Source organism: Hypanus sabinus, chromosome 23 (genome assembly GCF_030144855.1).
Source record: "Hypanus sabinus isolate sHypSab1 chromosome 23, sHypSab1.hap1, whole genome shotgun sequence".
In the NCBI taxonomy this organism is placed as follows: domain Eukaryota; kingdom Metazoa; phylum Chordata; class Chondrichthyes; order Myliobatiformes; family Dasyatidae; genus Hypanus; species Hypanus sabinus.
The window spans coordinates 12,675,741-12,693,446 of record NC_082728.1 but is presented as its reverse complement, the minus strand read 5'-3'; the positions used below and the strand labels follow the sequence as shown (position 1 = coordinate 12,693,446).

The 17,706-nt window shown below is 45.3% G+C and overlaps 1 protein-coding gene across 1 annotated transcript; it reads right to left on the bottom strand.

Annotated features, from left to right (window-relative positions):
* Positions 1-522: 522 nt before the first annotated feature.
* Positions 523-6,374, bottom strand: nptx1l (neuronal pentraxin 1 like). The gene is made up of 5 exons (XM_059949049.1): positions 6,078-6,374; positions 5,340-5,550; positions 4,126-4,370; positions 2,553-2,732; positions 523-762 (listed from the first exon to the last, which is right to left on the bottom strand). The coding sequence occupies exons 1-5, from the start codon at positions 6,372-6,374 to the stop codon at positions 541-543; spliced, it is 1,155 nt and encodes a 384-aa protein (XP_059805032.1). The 3' UTR covers positions 523-540.
* Between the last annotated feature and the right edge of the window lie 11,332 nt (positions 6,375-17,706).

Here is a 17,706-nt window from a genome sequence, read left to right as displayed (position 1 = left end):
ATAAGCAAATGATGTGATAGGATGGAATGTTCCTTTAAAAAAATACTTGCACTTTATTCTACACCTTCAATTTACCAGTACATGTTCGACATATTTACCCATGTCTTGGTTGATACTCGAGTGTATTTTGAAATACGCATACATAGCCATAACATTAACAAGATGTGTTCCTATAACGCAATTATCTCAAATAATGTGGGTTTTGTTTCGACTTATGCAAACGGAAATGAGAAAAGAGAAACTACTTGTTGCATTTCGTACCTGCCAAAGGCACTCGGGCTTATTGGCATCAAGTAAACACACCAGCGGGTATTTAAAGCACATTGCTTTCCTCGGGTCATCTGCTGTTAGCGGAAGTTCGAAGAAAATCTTTTTGATACTCCCTCTATATTAGGCCTGAGAAGCATGATCCAGTTGTCATGGCAAGGTATTGTAAATATTTTACGAACTTAAGTAATTTTTTGCACAAAATTCTTTTACGTTTCATTCCTGAAAAAAGAAATTTGATTTTGGAGTCGTAAAAGAGAGTCCATTCGCTAATTAATTAATCTGGCGACAGGCTTCAAATGTCCACTTGGTGGCGCCGCCGTAGATGTCCACGTTGGCTTCAGTCCACGCAATGACATTGCCCACCAGGGTCTTGGAGCTACAGTTGGCCAGGCTGTAGACTTCTCCGGGAGTCAGGACCCTATCCCACATGTGGAAATGCGACATTTCGCCCACAAAGGCCTGTGTGGCATCAAACCCACCTCCTAACATGTCCTGGTTTTAAAAAAAAGGAAAACAAATATAATTCAGCAATTGTAATGTCGTATCCTTCTCTTTAATACGTCAATTACAAGACTTCCTGGGCATCACAGAACTGAACACCAGACCTACAAGAATGGTGTAGAATCTACATTTTACTGCCTTCTGCTCCATTTTGTGCACAGAACAATTCCTCACTTTATTTTACAAGTCAGCAATTAGGAGGCAGACTTAAAATACCCTACCTGCGCATGGTGACCATTACAGCATAGTACACGCCAGTTGGCTCTGGCTGTTGTGCCGACCTTGTAACACATTCCAAGATCAATGTAACTCTTCCCTCCGACATACCCCTCCATTTTCCTATCTTTCGTGTGCCTGCCTACGAGTCTCTTAAGTGTCCTTAATGCTTCTGCCTCTACCACTGTCCCTGGCAGTGCGTTCCGCGCACCCATCACTCACTGCGTAAAAAACCTACCTCTGACATCCCGCCCCCCCTCATCCTCCTACCACTCAGCCGCATTAGAACACATTGCAACGCAGCACCTTACTGGCCCTTCTGCCTCCGATGTTGTGCTGGTCTTTCAACCTAATGCAAGATCAATCTAGCCCTTCCCTCCTACATGACCCTCTGTTTCTCTATCATCCATGTGCCTATCTAAGAGTTTCTTAAATCCCCCCCCCTCCCCCCCCCCCCGATGTATCTATCTCTACCACCAGTCCTGGCAGTGCATTAATAGTGTAATGTTAAATTATGAATCCAAATTCCTATGAGAGAAAAGACTAAAACCTCCTTTTCTACTTAACAGTCCGAGGATCCATTCATTTACTGCAAAAGGGCGGCATGGTAGTGTAGCGATTAGCATAAGGCTTTACAGCGCCAGCAACCCAGGTGCAATTCCCGCCGTTGTCTGTGAGGAGTCTGTGTGTTCTCTCCAGAACTCCCCAGATTTCCTCCAGCTACTCCAGTTTCCCCACACGTTTCAAAGATGTGCAGGTTCCTCAGTTAATTGGCCACAGAGGTGAGCTCATTGGGCTGGGGGGGGGGGGGGGGCTTGTTACCATGCTGGATCTCAAAATAAAAATAAATAGATAGACAGATAGATAAAAACTGCTGTAATTATTCTGTGCTACAATCATGGAAAAGTTCCAAAGAGGAAAAGCCTCTTTCGACAACAGCGGTCACCAGGGAAAAGAGGACATCTCTACTGAAATATCCTTGAAGAGTTTCAAACTTAAATTAGACTAGCTTGTGGTTTACAAAGCACTCCAATCATCTTGGTTTATAAGTGTCATTGGAACATGTTCATTAATTGATTTTATTATAATCCTGCTCAACCTCTCGGGTCTTCTCCTGCCAGTCTCTTAAATTTAAGCAATCTCCCTCAAAAGACCATTGGCAAGACAGCTTTTTTTGAACTATGCTCTTAAACCATGGGGCTCAGGGCCTAAAACTGGTTGCCTGATCTATAAAATGGCACAGAACACACACACACGGCTCAGAGACTGACAGGAGTGATTGGTGTTGCTCTGATCAGTTGGTGCCTCTGGGAGCTGAGATACCCATTGGCCCACCGTTCTCCTCACCCTTCCCAGAGACTCGAGTTAAGTGGTTGATTGGTTAGTTGATTTGTTTGTTTTTTTTTAATGGCATTCTGATGCTCTCAGAGCTGATGGCTGCCCTCTGTAGTTTCATCTTTAACCTGGAACTCATTTAGCAAGACTGCAGATTTGCATTGGACAGCGCTGCAAGTGTGGAAATGAATGGCTAATCCTCAGTTTGTTGTTTTCAATAGTCTACCCACCTGCTCTTGTCCCAGAACCATGATGCCACCTGGTTTGATGGGGTGCCATGGTGCTAGGTTTTCACCGTTCCCTCTCTTCATGCCATCTTGATATGCCTCCCAGACACCATCTCTTGTGGACCAGGTAACGCAGATGTGATGCCATTTTCCATCATTGATAACGAAAGGGAGTTTCGCCACCTATAAAAATTACATTTAGAACTTATGATGAGATGCTGTCCCATTGATACCTTTGACTTCTGGAGTCTATGTCTAGCGGTTGTGGAGGTCAAATCATTGGGTTTATTTATAACGAAGGTTGATAGTATCATGGACCCAACAGAAGAGCGGCAGACATCCAGGTTTTGGTACTCCAAGTCCCTGGAGTAAAGTTAGCTGCTGCTGTCCTTTTAAGACTCAGATTGCCAATTATTACTTGCCACATTCCTTCATAGAAAGTCTGTTCTGAAAGGCCTCGTGCTGAGCGCTCTGTACTCAATCATAGGAGTTCCATTTCTACTACTAATGTTTGTGATTTTGCCTTTGTATCATCTTGTTTATTTCAAGTCGAGTTAAATTTAGACCTTACTGTGCACTTGGATTCAGCATCGTTCATAGCTCTCTCGTTACAGGTAGGTTCTCGATTAGTAAGGGTGTCAAAGGTTATGGGGAGAAGATAGGAAAATGCGGTTGAGAGGGAAATAAATCAGCCATGAAGGAATGGTGGAGCAGACTTGATGGGCCAAATAGCCTAATTCTGCTTCTGTGTCTTAAAGTCTTATGGTAGATTAGAAAATGATTAAACGCCCCATAATTAACACAGAAAATACAGGAAACACTCAGCAGGTCTGACAGCATCTGTGGAGAGAAAATGTTTCAGGTGGATAACCTTTCTGTAGTTCTAAAAGTTTCCTCTATCTCCCCATAGGCGCTGTCTGACCTAATGGGTATTTCCAGTTATATCGCTTTTCAGATATACTGAGTGGATAGTTATTCGCCTCTCCTTTAGCAGAATTGGGATTCTGCTTGACTCCAGCCCCTGAGCCACCCGGGCTTCCTTCTGCTGCCTTACACTTCCGCAGGTCTAACCATATCAGAATCGTTAGGGTACATCCATTCCAGCAACGGTCCGTGTTAGACACACAAGGCGCTACAGCTGTTGGTATCTGGAGCTACAAGCAATCTGCTGGAGGAACTCAGCGGCATCTGTAGAAGGAAACGAATTGTCCAGCTTTGGAGCTCAACTCTAATTCGGATTCGGAACTTGGGTACATTAAGTACAATCATTCGAATAGTTCATTCGCACGGATTGGACAAGATGGGGAGGGAATGGAATTACGGAACAGGAGTGGGGTTTACTGCCCGAGAAGGCAGTGGGCCAAGTGCCGGTAAATGGAATGATAGACATGGCCGGCCAAAGGAGCTGCAGGTTTAGCGAAGTGAATTCGCGGCACACTGACGAAGCGTTTAGACAAACATGTGGACCGCCCATGCAAAGGAGGGTTGAGGCTAAATGTGGACAATGTGTAGTGTCGAGGGTAGAAAGGTCGGCATGGAGAGGGTGGGCCGAAGGGCCTGCTTGTCTCTCCTCTACCTTGTCGTTGATTAGAATCTCCATCGGATTGTTGCCCCACTCGATGAGTACCAGCTCGTTCGCTTGTCCCGGGACGGCGTAGGAGAACGGGGTGCCGACGCCGGGAGAGGCGTTCGACTTGAGCCACATGCAGACGGTCATGGCGTACATCTCGGGCAGGCTCTTCTTCACCTTGGCGTACATGTAGTTTGTCCTCAAGGGAAATGTGATCTGGAATTTATCAGTCGGCCTGGAATTCTTCTGCCCTACAAAGTAATCATTCACAATATGATTGCATTATTAGCTGGAAACAGTGTGTGACCGAACACTGGAATCGCAGAGCTCCTGAATCTAATGCGATCCAGTTCACCTGTGATTATTGTTCTGTCTGTGTGTGCCGGCTTCTGGATGATTCATGTACCTGATCATGACCATTTCTTATATAACTGCCACTCCGGAATAATCCCCACCAGCGCGCCCCGCAGTATAATCCGAGTCATGTGAGAGGCGTCCTGGGACGGCTCTCATTCCATTATAGTTGGAGACCGCTGCGCAATCCATATTGCTGCAACGCGGGCGTGGGGGGCGGGCGGATGGCGGTGGGGGCGGTCTCCGCACTCGGCTCATCCGGAGGAAGTTTCACTGAAGCAAAGAGCTTATGGTGCCTGAACACTGTCGTAATGCGCCTATGGCTCGGGTTCCAGCACTACTTGGAGATCTTGGAGCCTCCACCCCGCCAAACACCGCCCCCTTACACACAAAACACCTGGCTGCGGACAGCTCGCTAAATATAGGGGATGCAGGAAAAACTAATGGATTTTGGGAAGGAGTTTAGTTGAGTTTTTACACAGGCATTTTCGCCGTCGCTACGATCCCCTTAATGTTTACATCCTGTGTCTCGATCCCCCTGTTTTCTAAACGCGCTGAAAAGCTTAACATTATGACAACGCGTTAGGACATTTCTCTTTGACCATAATTATATAGTATTACCATTTCCCTCTGCATGCTCGCCTTCCTTCCAGCAATGTCCCACCAGCAAACTAGGAGTTTTTCTAAAATATTATTCCCCGTATTCATCCCATTTTACAGCGTAGTATATTTGAGAATGTAATGGTAAATATAGCGAGCAAACAGTTTAAATAAAGACGACAGCTCATAGCTTCTTGTAGACTATAACTTCACTAGTTAAAGCTTTGGGATGGTCTGAGTTCAGAGTCTCCCATTCAGGGACGTACCTTTTTCCAAATCGCTGATCCTTTGGTGAAGAGAGTTGAGAGCATTCTCAATCTTGCCCCGGTTCTCCGTCGTGTCGTTCCTCACCAGAATTTTTGTTTCCTCCAGGCTGTTGACCCGGGACAGAACCTGCCTCTCCAAATCGTCTATCTTGTTCTGCAGGAGATCTTTCAAGGTGTTTGTCTGGGCGGTGGTGTTGACCCGGTTGTACTGCTGTGCTCCGGTGCACACAGAAAGAACACAAAGGGGTAAAAAGATGATTCGATAATAAAGCGAGGCATGAGTAAGCCCTGCGCACTACTAAAAAAAAACAGCTAAGGCAGCCCGAGTTGAAGAGCGTATGTTATAAAACCCACCTTTGGCTACCTTCCCAATAAGCCGTTCATCTCATGGTGTTTAGTAGGTCATACAATCGGACCGAAATTTAATTCCCAGGTCCTGTTTTATTTCAGTTGTTCTGTAAATCCTGATAAACAATGGGACTTAGTCTACTGCACTAGCTACCGCCGGTTTGTATCGTTTTAACAACTGGTTTTTATTTGGTTTGACGGAACTCAGACGTTTATTTTCTACTCGTACATATTTACCTCTAATTTCTCCAGGCGTGCTTTGAGTGTTTGCAAAGTTTGTCCAAATTGATTTAGTTTGTCCACTTGATCTAGTGAGAGATATGCCACGGAATTTCTACTGCCCCCTGACTGTTCCATGCTGAATCCCTGCCCGGATTTGGTTTCACTCACCGAGGGCTCTGACATACTCTGACTCTCGCATCTGCTAAGCTTGGCCGTGAGCTCCCGGATGGTCTCTTTCTGGTTCATTATCGTCTCTTTCTGTTGCAGTATGGTTTCCCGGAGCTGGAGTATGGTCCCCTTGATGTCCTCCACCGGACCGCTGTTCTGCATCGGAGCAGAACACATGGGCTCCATCTCCAGAGGGATAGAAGTGCAGATAAAGCGCGTCTGGGCGAATTCTTGCGCCGCCGCTTTGGCCAAGAGGAAGAAGAGGACGAAGTATCTGCTGAAGATTCCCCGGGACATCTTTTGAGGAGAGTAGGAGTGGGGAGGTGGGAAACGAGAAGCGAAGCGTCGCCCGAGACCGCGAGTTACAAGGGAGCGACTTCAGCACCACGGAGCTGTCCACGAACACTGACGCGGTGCTCTAAGCTCAGCCACTCTTTATACAAGGGAGAGCGCAGCACACGGCCACGTCAGAAATGGGTGGAATCCCATTTTAAACGCTCCATTTCTTGCCTCGCAACCACGTCAACCGTACCAACATTTTAACAGAGCCTTTGCTTTGGTCCCAGCGGAGAGTGCGAGAGTGGAGAGAGGTTTCTATATGCACGTCTACAACACTGGGGCAATTTGCACTCTGGCGGCGGAACATAAATCCTTTATCAATCTGACGTTGGCCCAGCAAGTTTTTTTTTTGCAGACTTAGTGCACTAAGATTGCAGGTTTGAAAGCTTTAAAAAGGAAACCGGTGCGGTTTACTTAGAACAAATCAGTTCCACGGACAGTACTAATTTTGCGGCCAATAGATAGACGAAATGAAACAGTTTAAAAATGAAACCGTGTGCCTTCAAATTACACTCGCCGCGAATATTTGAACAACCGACTCTATCCAGGGAAACTGATATTTCCGTCTTTTTGACAGTCGGGTGCGGATGTACCACTTTATTTCCCCCCCCCCCTTTCCTTAAATATACTGCCTTCATAAAGGTCTGGAGGTCATACTGTGGAGAAGTTGAAAGGAGCGAGTTAGAAGATAATGCAGAGGAAATAGTTAATTTCTGGAGAATAATGCATCTTTTTAAAGTGTGAAAAAGGAGAGCTGCGAGATTCGCTAACTACTGAGTAATGTGTTAATAATGAATGTCTGGAAATATTAGTCATGCAGGCACCCAGAGGTCCGACCCATTGAATTATTTATATTGAACCAGTAGAACAGTAACACATTGGTAACGTGAATCTCATTGCATTCATAGGACGATCCATTTACTGGTGGCTACAACCGTTGGCGGGAAAAGAGCTATTTATTTGATTGATGGATTTGCGGCCTTGCCCCTTCCAGCACTAATGAACGATGTGCCTTTCACGTTGTGCTTTTATTTCCCATCTGCCTCATGAAAATTCTCCTCCGCCAGCCCATTTGGCATTTATGCCAAGTGATCTCGGTCTAGGACCTGCTGTCGTTATTTCCTGCAATCCGCTACTCGGATGGATTAACTGTAAGAACTTCCACTTGCTATTAAATGCGTTGGTCACCCAACATCCATCACCTGTTCACGGGTCTCCTCACGCCTTCGCCCTTCGCAACTTCAAACATTATCTTGGGCAATTCTAAAGATCCGCTCAGTTCTGTCTGACACTGAACACAAATAAATAATGGGGTAGAGGCACCTGAATACCCCAATCAACAAAGCGTGGCTATGGATGGTTCGTTATGTGATAAACCTAAGAGATTCTGCGGATGTTGGAAGTCCAGAGTAACACACACAAAATGCGGGGAGGAACTCAGCAGGTCAGGCAGCATCTATGGAAAGGAAGAGAGGGCCGACTTTTGGGGCAGGGCTGCAAAGGGAGGGGGAAGAGGCTAGAAAGTGATAGGAGAACCCAGGTAAGGGTGTTTGGGTGGGGAAAGGGAGGATGAAGGGAGAAGCTGGGAGGTATTGGGTGGAAAATGTAAAGGGCTGAAGAAGGAGGAATCTGATAGGAGAGGAGAGTGGACCAGGGGAGAAAAGGAATGAAGAGGGGCACCAGGGGGTGGTAGTGGGCAGGTGAGGCGAAGGGCATGGGCAAGAAGGGAGACAGAAAGAACGGGCAATGGAAAAAAGAGAGAATGGGAGGGGGAGTGGAGAAATGAAAGGAAGTTAGAGAAATCGATGTTAATGCTTCAGGTTGGAGGCTACCCAGAACTAATATTAGGTGTTGCTCTTCCAACCTGAGAGCGGCCTCGCCGTGGTATCCGTTTGTGTTAAGTTGTTTGAAGAACCATACTGGGATCCCCAAGAACGGAGTTGGGCCTTCGCTAATATAGAAGGGGAAAGGAATTCTGAAAACAATATCATCTTCCTAACGGTCTCCTTCTAAACTGAAACAACAAACAGGAAACTGGGGAACTCAAGTGGCCAGGCGGCACCAGTGGAGGGAAATAGACAGAAGAATTTAAGGGTCAAGCCCCGAAGGCTTGAGGCCGCGCAGTAACTGAAATGTTCCCGCACACATAGCCTCTTTTGCCGCGCAGCTAAAAATAAAGTTTACAAAACGTGAAGGATTTTCTTTGTTGTGCTGTATTTCATTATACCCTTCAATTAATAAATAAAACAAAAGGTATGTGATTTTTAAAATTTCATTCTAAATATTCAAAGTATGCATATTACAAAAATAAACACCGAAAGTGCACACTGCTCAAGCAATGGCCGTTCCGCGCTGCTGTGAATAAAAAGAACTGGAGGGAAGGGCTGAAAGATAGAGGGGCGATAGCTAGTGTAAAGAGGCGTGAAGGAGGGGCGGAGCAGGAACTGGGAATCGATAGGTGGATTCAGGTGAGGAGGGTCGCCTGGCAGAGGAGTGAGAATGGCGAGAGAGGCCGGGAGGTCGCAGGTGGAAACAACAAAGGGCTGCGGAAGATGGAATCCGGTGGGGAAGGAAGGCGGAGGAGAAACAAACGGGCGGTAGGATGATGGGCAGATGAGAAGAGGAGGGAAAGGTTCAGCAAACAGCGAGATCAATGTTATTAATACCTCCCCCCCCCCCCCGATTAATGCATCCAGAGCAGAAGTCCAAATTGGTCCCACTGCTGGCAGCGGCGGGTGATCACTGAACTTTGGAATGGGAATGAACAGTCAGTCTCGCGTTAGTGGGCGGTTCCACAAAGAGGAACGCGCGTAAAGGACAGGTGAGTCCACCGAACCCGGAGGTCCATTTCAAAGAGAAAACCTCGAAACCTTACTGGAACATCGAACGAAAATGTTTATCAAGGCGACAACTTTTCAGCATTGTGTAATTGTAAACTTCCTAGATACTTTTGCGATTTTAACCCAGAACAAAACGGCTCCGGGTGCGAGCCTGAGTGAGCGCTACGTTACTGGAGGTGTAAACTGTTAACAACCGAAGCCCTTTTCTCTCACCGATGCCACTCAACGTTCCTTGGTGTGACTTCCAAAGGGAGGCTATAGCCTGTATCCCGCCTAGTATTTACCGCCCAGGCAATGTTGTATTTCTGACTGGAACTATCTATCCACTATAATTTTACTGTTCGTGGAGAAATGGTTGTGCACGTTATAATGATGGCTGCAAGTGAAACAATTTTATATAAATATAAAAACTGAAAAAAATTATATTAATTCCAGTATTTTGAAGATGATGTCAGCTGCGTCCTAATGCCTTTGGGGAGGTGTGGAGGCGGAACCAAATATTTCAGCAGCCAAATATGTCTTTTACGCACGATGAAGTGATTCATGTTATCTCAGTACTTATTTGCTTTCAAGCTACAGTTATCAATAGAAGTTTGTACGGAGCACAGATGAACATTAGCACTTGATCAGATCTACGTGCCAAAAAAAAAGTTTTTTTTGTTGCGGTCCGCCGCACGTTAATGCCACGTTTGTCCATTCACTATTTCCCGATATTTTATTAAAGAGCCCCGTAGGGTAAAGTTGTAGCAGTGGAGTGTCAGGTCGACAGATGGTCGACGTAGATTCCAACTCAGAAAGGAGTAGAAGTTATCCGAGATAACGTTTACATATCTCGAAAGACTAACAAGAAATCTGCCATAGACCCTTCAATCTTTCCTAGACCTTGTCGTAGCTGATTCCTATTAAATTTGTCCTTTTTAAAATCCACGTGTCATTTAGAAAGCGTTGTGACAATAACATTAGTTAACTACAATGTTTTAATGTTTCACTGAATTAGGTTTATCAGGGTCCAATGCATGAGCTATGATTCATAGGACTCTCCCCTATTTGTTTTGAAGTCTCCCTCTCTCTCCCTTATGGCCAACTTTTCCAATTAAATTTAGACTTTTATAAAGGAGAATCGTTGAAGTTTATATATGCGAAAAGCTGGTTGTGGATCCCGGAGGGGTTCATTGCGGATACCTGCTGGTTGCTCCGTATTGAATTTCTATTCATAGTTGAGCACGGTTCACATCACAGAATCCACGGGAATGGCGGGTTAGGGTGGATCGAACCTGCTGCCCGAGCTCAGGCGAAGCAAAGTACCGCTGGGCTGTCAATGGACAGACCATAGAATCTCAAGGCAGGACGGAATGATATTAAACTGCTTGATGTGGAAAATATCCCTTCCTTGCAGTATGTTGCGTTAGGGAAGGCTAGTGTAGAAATTGTAAGGATGCTGACAGGGATATTTTTAAAATCCTTAGGCACGGGTGGGGTGACTGAGGGCTGAGGTTAGCTAATGTTGTTCCACCTTCAAAAAAAGCCAGCCTGACGTCAGTCATAGGAAGGTATATTATAAGAGACAGGATATTTAAAGTATTTGGTCAGAAAGGGATTGGTTAGGGATAGTCAACATGGCTTTGTGCGTGGCAGGTCAAGTCCAACCAATCTTATGGAGTTCTTGGAGGAGGTTGTCAAGAAGATAGATGATATTGGCTTGGAAGGTGGCATCTATGATGATGGATGCTGCTTTCTTGTGGTAGCGCCCTTATACTCACTGGTGAAGAGGTTTTCGCCAATGTGGACTGGGCTGTATCGACAATTTCCCTGTAGACTTTTCTATTCCTGGGCATTGGCGTTTCATACCAGATCATGATACAACCAGTCAGGACACTCTCCACTGTGGATCTACAGACGTTTGTCAAACTTTTTGGTAATGTGCCAAATCTGTGCAAATGTTATATTGTCTATGCAAATGCAAATTTGTTTAATATGGTATTTACATTGATTGTCAAAACTCTGGTTACTGCAACAAGTGTATAATACATTGCCTAATGAAAGAATGGCCACTGTAATCTGCAGAGTCAGCAGAGCCAAGATGAACAATGGTACTGAGAGAAGATAAAGACTGCACCGCTACAGATTTCTCGGCCTGCAATCAGATGGATTCCAGCATTGATTAAAAGAACAAGCAAACAAACTGGAGAAAATCTGCAGATGCCGGAAATCCAACACATATTTAGTGTATTTGTGGAATATGTGAAATTGGGGTTTACTGGAGAGATCAAAAGAATGAGAGTGAGAAAGAGGGAGGGGGAGAGAGGGAGAAAGAGAGAGAGGAGAGAGAGAATGAGAGAGAGAGATCAGTTGAAACTATCCCAGGCAGTTAATGAAATCATCCATTCTAGCTAGTTTCCCCACCCCTCTCTATCTAATACTCCCATCTGCACTGCACTATAAACACCAAGCCAACTTTACATTGTAAATACATGTTGGTGTTAATGTATTTATGCACATTTTACCCAGGACATGCCCTCTTCTCATTACTACCATGAAGGAGGAGGTACACGAGCCTGAAGACACACGCTCAGTGTTTTAGAGATAGCTTCTACCCCTCCACCACCAGATTTTTGAATGAACGATGAACCAGCACTGTATCTCAGTAAATAAATAAATAGATAAACAAATGAACAAACAGACGTGACAAATAAAGTTGATTCTCCTCCTTGAGAGAGACCTTAGGTCTCTGTTTGACTATAAGAAGTGGCTATAACTCTGAAAGTCAGAGGACTAGAGTCTCGATCAATTGTGTAAGGACTGGCCATGTGAGGTTGGGTAATATCTGTAATATATCTCATTTTTAACTCATGGCCTCTAGTTGTAGTCCCACCCAACATCAGTGGAAAAAGCCTGTTTCCATTTACCCAATCTATATCCCTCACAATTTTGTCCATCTTTATCAAATCTCCTCTCAATCTTCTATGTTCTAAAAAGTACAGTCCTCACTACTCAATCTTTCCTTATAACTCAAGTCCTCCAGTCCTGACAACATCCTTGTAAATTTTCTCTGAATTCTTTTAATCTTGTTTACATCTTTCCTGTAGGTAACTGACCAAAACTGCACACGGTACTCCAAATTAGACCTCGCCAACATCTTATACAACTTCAACATAACATCCCATCTTCTGTACTCAATACATTGATATATGAAGGACAATGTGCCAAAATCTTTCTTTACGATCCTATATATCTGAAACACTATTTTCAATGAATCATGTACCTGTATTCCAAGGTCCTTTTGTTCTACCACACTCCGCAGTGCCCAATCACTCACTGAGTAAGACCTACCCTGGTTGGTCCTACTGAAGTGCAAAACCTGCCACTTGTCTGCATTAACATCTACTACCACTCTCTGGCTTCTCCACGAAGCCAAAGCCTAATCCAATTTACCCCCTCATATGAAATGCCAAGTGACTGAACCTTCACGGTTATTTTTATAGATCATTCTTCTTCTTTATAGTTGTTGTATGTTGTTTTCTGTTGCATGTCACACTCTGACCAACACACAACGGCAAATTCCTAATACAGTAAATGTCAATGTGTATAGTGATCCTTCAATGTTACGCTTTACAGAGACCACTCTTTCTGTGTCCCCATTGATTCATTCCTCTGTCTCCACAAGCACCCTCTTCCCTCCTTATGGTGTCAATGGCTCAATTAACTGGAATACACTGTATATAATATACAATTTATATACACCAGCATAAATTTACAATGTAAACAGCATTATAAAAAATAGTTAAAAGTGTTTACATTGCAGTGGAAAGGATTTCAAAAATATATAAAAACTTGCTAGGAGACTGTCCTGACAAGTTGCATCTCAATCTGGTGTGGGAGTAGTCGAGCATTGGACAAAAAGTCCCTACAAAGGACTGTGTGAACAGTTGAGAAGATCATAGAGGTCTCCTTACCATCCACTGGGGATATTTATCAGGAGCATTGTGAATGCGGGCCCTTAGTATTATCCAGGATCCCACCCATCCATCCAGCATCCTCTTTGACTTTCTACCATCAGGCAGGGGACTGTGATACATAACAACAAGAATGGTCCGGATGAGAAACAGTTTCTTCCCCCAGGCCACTAGGCTCCTGAATTCCCTGCCACATCGTACAGAAGTGTCATTGGTTGATCTGGTCCGTACCTTACAATATTTAATATTAATGCACTTCAGTTTGTTGTTTATGTGTGATTCATCTGTCAGTTTTATCCTTACCTTCATAAGTTATTATGTGCTATGCATGTTGCGTGTACTACTGCGTCTTACATCCTGGTTCAAAGAAACATTGTCTCATTTCTATATACATTATATACATGTACAGTATATAGTTAAATTACAATAAACTTGACTTGAAATAAACCTTATTCATTGTATAACATAGATAGAAAAGAAGAAAGAGTTTGAAACTTTTCCCTTCATGCTCATTTTATTAATTGTGGTTAACATAATTTTTTTAAAAAAAACATGGTGCCATTACCAGCCATGTATCCCCTGGGGTGACAATTACTTTCATTGTTTGAAGGGCTTGCCCACCCAATGCTGCCACTCTATGTCCATTTGCAGAAGGAGCCCAGATTGTGGTCCTTCCCTACAGAGGCTTTTTGCATTGGCTGCACCAATTTCAGTGCGTCCTTCAGCACCGCACAGTAGCATTGCAGTCAGTGCAATGCCATTACAGCACTGCACAGTAGCATTGCGGTTAGTGCAATGCCATTACAGCACCGCACAGTAGCATTGCGGTTAGTGCAATGCCATTACAGCACTGCACAGTAGCATTGCGGTTAGTGCAATGCCATTACAGCACCGCACAGTAGCATTGCAGTTAGTGCAATGCCATTACAGCACCGCACAGTAGCATTGCAGTTAGTGCAATGCCATTACAGTGCCTGCTGTAAGATCAGGGTTCAGTTCCTGCTGCCTTCCATAAAGAGTGCATACGTTCTCCCCGTGACTGCGTGCTCCAGTTTCCTCCCGCATTCCAAGGACGTTTGGTTAGAGTTAGTGGGGTGTAGGTATGCTATGTGGGCCGGCGTGGCGATACTTGTGGTTGCTGATTTTATTTGACGCCAACAATCCATTTCACTGTATATCTTGACAAATAAAGCTGATCTTTGATTTCTGCTGTACACCTGCAGCCTGGAATGTGCCAGGATGCAGCCTTCCCTTACGGACAACTCACTGTGCTGGAAGAGGTGCCTAATGCTGGCATTAACCAGAGGTGGTGCAATTTGCAGAGGATGTAGGAGCTGGCAAGGAGGGAAGGGAGGGCACCATTCTATGGGTGAGAGGGGACAATAATAGAAGGACCACAGGAGTGTCCTGGTGTCTATAATAGCAGAGAAGCTCTAATTCAGGGGCTCCCAACCTTTTTTATGCCATGGACCAAGACCATTAAGCAGGGAGTCCATGGACCCCCAAGTTGGGAACCTGGCCTCCAGTTAACAGAGAAGCAAGCATCTCAAATATACTGGTATGGAAATGTTCATCATCGGAACAGTTACGACAGAGCTGGAGAAAGTGGGAGAACAGAATGGAGTCCTTACTGGATGAGGAGTGGGAGGAAGTGTAGTCAAGATATCTGTAGGAGTCTGTTGGCAAGGATCATCGATGCACATTAATAACATAGACAATATTATTATAACATCATATTCCCTTATGTCACAGCAATATGGATTGAAATACATTTTTACAGACAGATTAGCAGCCTATAAAATAATTAGATAATTTATGAGCTAACAAGTGACATTTTAAAATATGTGCTGGAACCTTGTACATCCCTTTGTATACCCACGCCTGGCCTTTTTACATTTAAGTATTTTTTGTGGGGCAGCTTATCATTTAATCAAAACATCTCAAAGCACTTCAAACAGTAAATTACTTTTGGGGGAGGAATGTTGAACAATGCATCAGCAAATCCTTCTTTTCTCTGAGCAGCAATGTGAGAGATGAATGACAAACAGGACCCGGAATAATGCAGCATTTAGCATCACACTGAACTGCTGGCCTAGTTAACGTGCTCAAGGCTTCATCACCACACAAATCAAAGAGCAGCACACACAAAATGCTGGAGGAACTCAGCGGGTCAGAATAAACGGTTGATGTTTCGGGCCGTGAACCTTCGTCAGGACAGGAAAGGAAAGGGGTAGATACCGGAGTAAGAAGGTAGTGGGAGGACAAACGAGAAGGTGATAGGTGGGTGGGGGAGCAGGGGTGAAGTAAGAAGCTGAGAGGTGACAGGTGGAAACGGTAAAAGGCTGAAGAAAAAGAAATCTGATAGGACAGCAGAATGGACCTTGGAAGAAAGGGAAGGAGGAGAGGCACCAGGGGGAGGCGATAGGCAGGTGAGAAGAGGTAAGAAGCCAAAGTGTGGAGTAGAAGAAGAGGGAAGGGAGAGGGGGAATATATTACCAGAAGTTGGAGAAATCGCTGTTTATGCCATCAGGTTGGAGCCTACCAAGATCAGACTATGAGGTGTTGCTTCTCCAACCTGAAACTGGCCTCATCATGGGAAAAGAGGAGGCCATGGATTGACATGTCAGAATGGGAATGGGGATAGGAATTAAAATGGTAGCTCACTGGGAAATCCTGCTTTTTGCAGATGGGGGGGAGGTGCTTGACAAAAGGATCCCCCAATCTATGTGAGGTCCCACCAGCATAGAGGAGGCTGCATCAGCAGCACTGGACACAGTAAATGATCCCACTAGATTCAAAGGTGAGGTGTTGCCTCATCTTTAGGGACTGTTTGGGGCTCTCTCTGATTGGAGGTGAGGGAGGAGGTGAATGGGAAGGTGTAGCACTTTGGCCACTTGCTGGGGTAAGCGCCGGGAGGGAGATTAGTGGGGAGGGGCAAATGGACAAGGGGGTCACAGTGGAAGTAATCCCTCCACTGGATCTGCTCCCAAGATATGGCTTTCCCTTCCAGGATATCAGAAATACCCTCCTCTTTCAAAGAACGAGGGTTCTTTTCCTCCACCATTGACATTGCCCTTGCCACATCCCCTCCATTTCCTGGAACTGCACACTCACCCCTTCTGGTAAGATGGCGGCACGTGCAAACACAGCAGCCTCTCAGGGGCCAACCAAAGGTGCTTTTTCCCTTTGTAAAATTTGCTTTTTTTACGATCCAAAGGCAATTCTACTCCAAGAGCATCAGGTTCTACAGGACTCCTCCATCAGCGAGCTGCTTGTTGATCAGAGGGGCCGGACTGGTGTTGGCGGCAGGACCGGCTGAGGTGTCGAAGGGGTAGGCCGAGGTGTTGAAGGAGCCTGTCAGGATTTCGGAGGAGCCAGTCGGGAAGTTGGAGGAGAGCACTGGGATAGCGGATGAGCCCGTTGGGATATTGGAGGGCCCCCAATGATGTCAGAGGAGCTGGCCTGGCTGCAGATCGTTGCCCGTGATTTGGAAGCATCAGAGTTGGTGCAGTATAACCGTGGGACATTTCCCTCGTGATCGCAAGACTCCATTGGACAGGAATAATGTAAGTTGCCACAGGCCTGTTATCCTTGTCTGGTGGAGGGACAGTAGACATGGGAGCTGTGTAGCCTCTGTTGTAGGGAGAACTAGGCCACAAGCCTCGGGCTTGCCTGCTGCCGCAGACCAGGTGAGAGATGCGGAAGTGCTACAGCATGGCTGAGCTCGACTGTGAGCTGGACTCCCCCATCGATGCAGCCCTCTCATGTTCATGCAGTGGAACAACAGGCTGGATGCGTGTGTCTGCGCACTGCCGGGTGACTGTACCATCGACTGTTGGACATTGTCACTCGGGGTCTTGGACCTATATATGTTTTATTTGAGTGACTATGCTTCTTTGCTTGATACTTTGAATTATATTACTTGCCATTTTTGAAAGTTTGCTTGCTATTTTGAATGTTTTGCACCTTGGTCCCGGAGGAACGCTGTCTCATTCAGCTGTATCTCTGTATGATTTCAATGACAATTAAACTTGGTTTGATCATACCACCACCTTAACAGGATAGAGTTTCTCTTATCCTCACCCCTATTTCATGAGGCCCCGCATCCAACACTTCATTCTCCACAACTTCCACCATCTTCAATGGGACCCTACCACCAAACACTCATCTTGACCTCAACCCCTCCAACTCTCTGCTCTCCTTGTCCTCCTTCCCCTCCCCCCACCTTCATATTCTGGCATCCTCCCCCTTCCTTTCCAGTCCTGATGAAGGGCTTCGGCCCGAACCATAGACCGTTTATTGACTTGCAGAGATGCTGCCTGACCTGCTGGGATGCTCCAGCATTCGGTGTATGTTGCCCTGGAATGCCGGCATCGGCAGAGTCTCCTGCTTTTACAGTTCACTGCTACCAACTCAGTCATACGTGGATTCTGATGAATTCACACCAGAATCAGAATCAGTTGATCATTCCCTTATTTGACATGAAATTTGTTGCCT

Coding starts and splice junctions, on each gene's coding strand:
- nptx1l (XM_059949049.1), bottom strand. CDS start 6,374: ATGTCCCGGGGAATCTTCAGCAGATACTTCGTCCTCTTCTTCCTCTTG. Junction 4,371..5,339: donor GATCAGCGATTTGGAAAAAG/GTACGTCCCTGA, acceptor ATTACTTTGTAG/GGCAGAAGAATTCCAGGCCG. Junction 2,733..4,125: donor AGATTCTAATCAACGACAAG/GTAGAGGAGAGA, acceptor TAATTTTTATAG/GTGGCGAAACTCCCTTTCGT.